This window comes from Geospiza fortis, unplaced genomic scaffold, assembly GCF_000277835.1.
Source record: "Geospiza fortis unplaced genomic scaffold, GeoFor_1.0 scaffold55, whole genome shotgun sequence".
Taxonomy (NCBI): Eukaryota; Metazoa; Chordata; class Aves; order Passeriformes; family Thraupidae; genus Geospiza; species Geospiza fortis.
Genome location: NW_005054308.1, coordinates 6449523 through 6449777, shown reverse-complemented (window position 1 = coordinate 6449777; position 255 = coordinate 6449523). Strand labels below are relative to the sequence as shown.

At 65.5% G+C, this 255-nt stretch overlaps 1 protein-coding gene across 1 annotated transcript in view; it reads left to right on the top strand.

The window, feature by feature from the left end:
• Nucleotides 1–6: 6 nt before the first annotated feature.
• The window catches only part of GLRA1 (glycine receptor alpha 1), a 35150-nt gene continuing 34901 nt past the window's right edge, over nucleotides 7–255 (top strand). Inside the window, exon 1 of the mRNA XM_031055270.1 lies at nucleotides 7–92. Within this exon, the coding sequence (XP_030911130.1) occupies nucleotides 37–92 (56 nt within the window). The 5' untranslated portion in view covers nucleotides 7–36. The remainder of the gene's footprint in view (nucleotides 93–255) is intronic.

Genomic DNA, 255 nt, shown 5'->3' with positions numbered 1-255 from the left:
AAAAAAGACAACAACACGACAGCGAGAGCTGGAAAAATGTGCAACGTCAACGCGCTCGGAGTCTACGTGTGGGAGACGATCGTTTTCTTCAGGTAAGGCTCGGCTTTACGCGAGGAGCGCGGCTGGGCACGGCACTCAGCCCAGCTCGGGGCACAGCCCCTGGGCACGGCCCCTGCCCCCAGCTTCCCTTTGCCTCCCCTCGGTGCCCCCGGGCTCGCTGTCGCCCAGCCCCGGGCTCGGGACATTCGGCGGCTC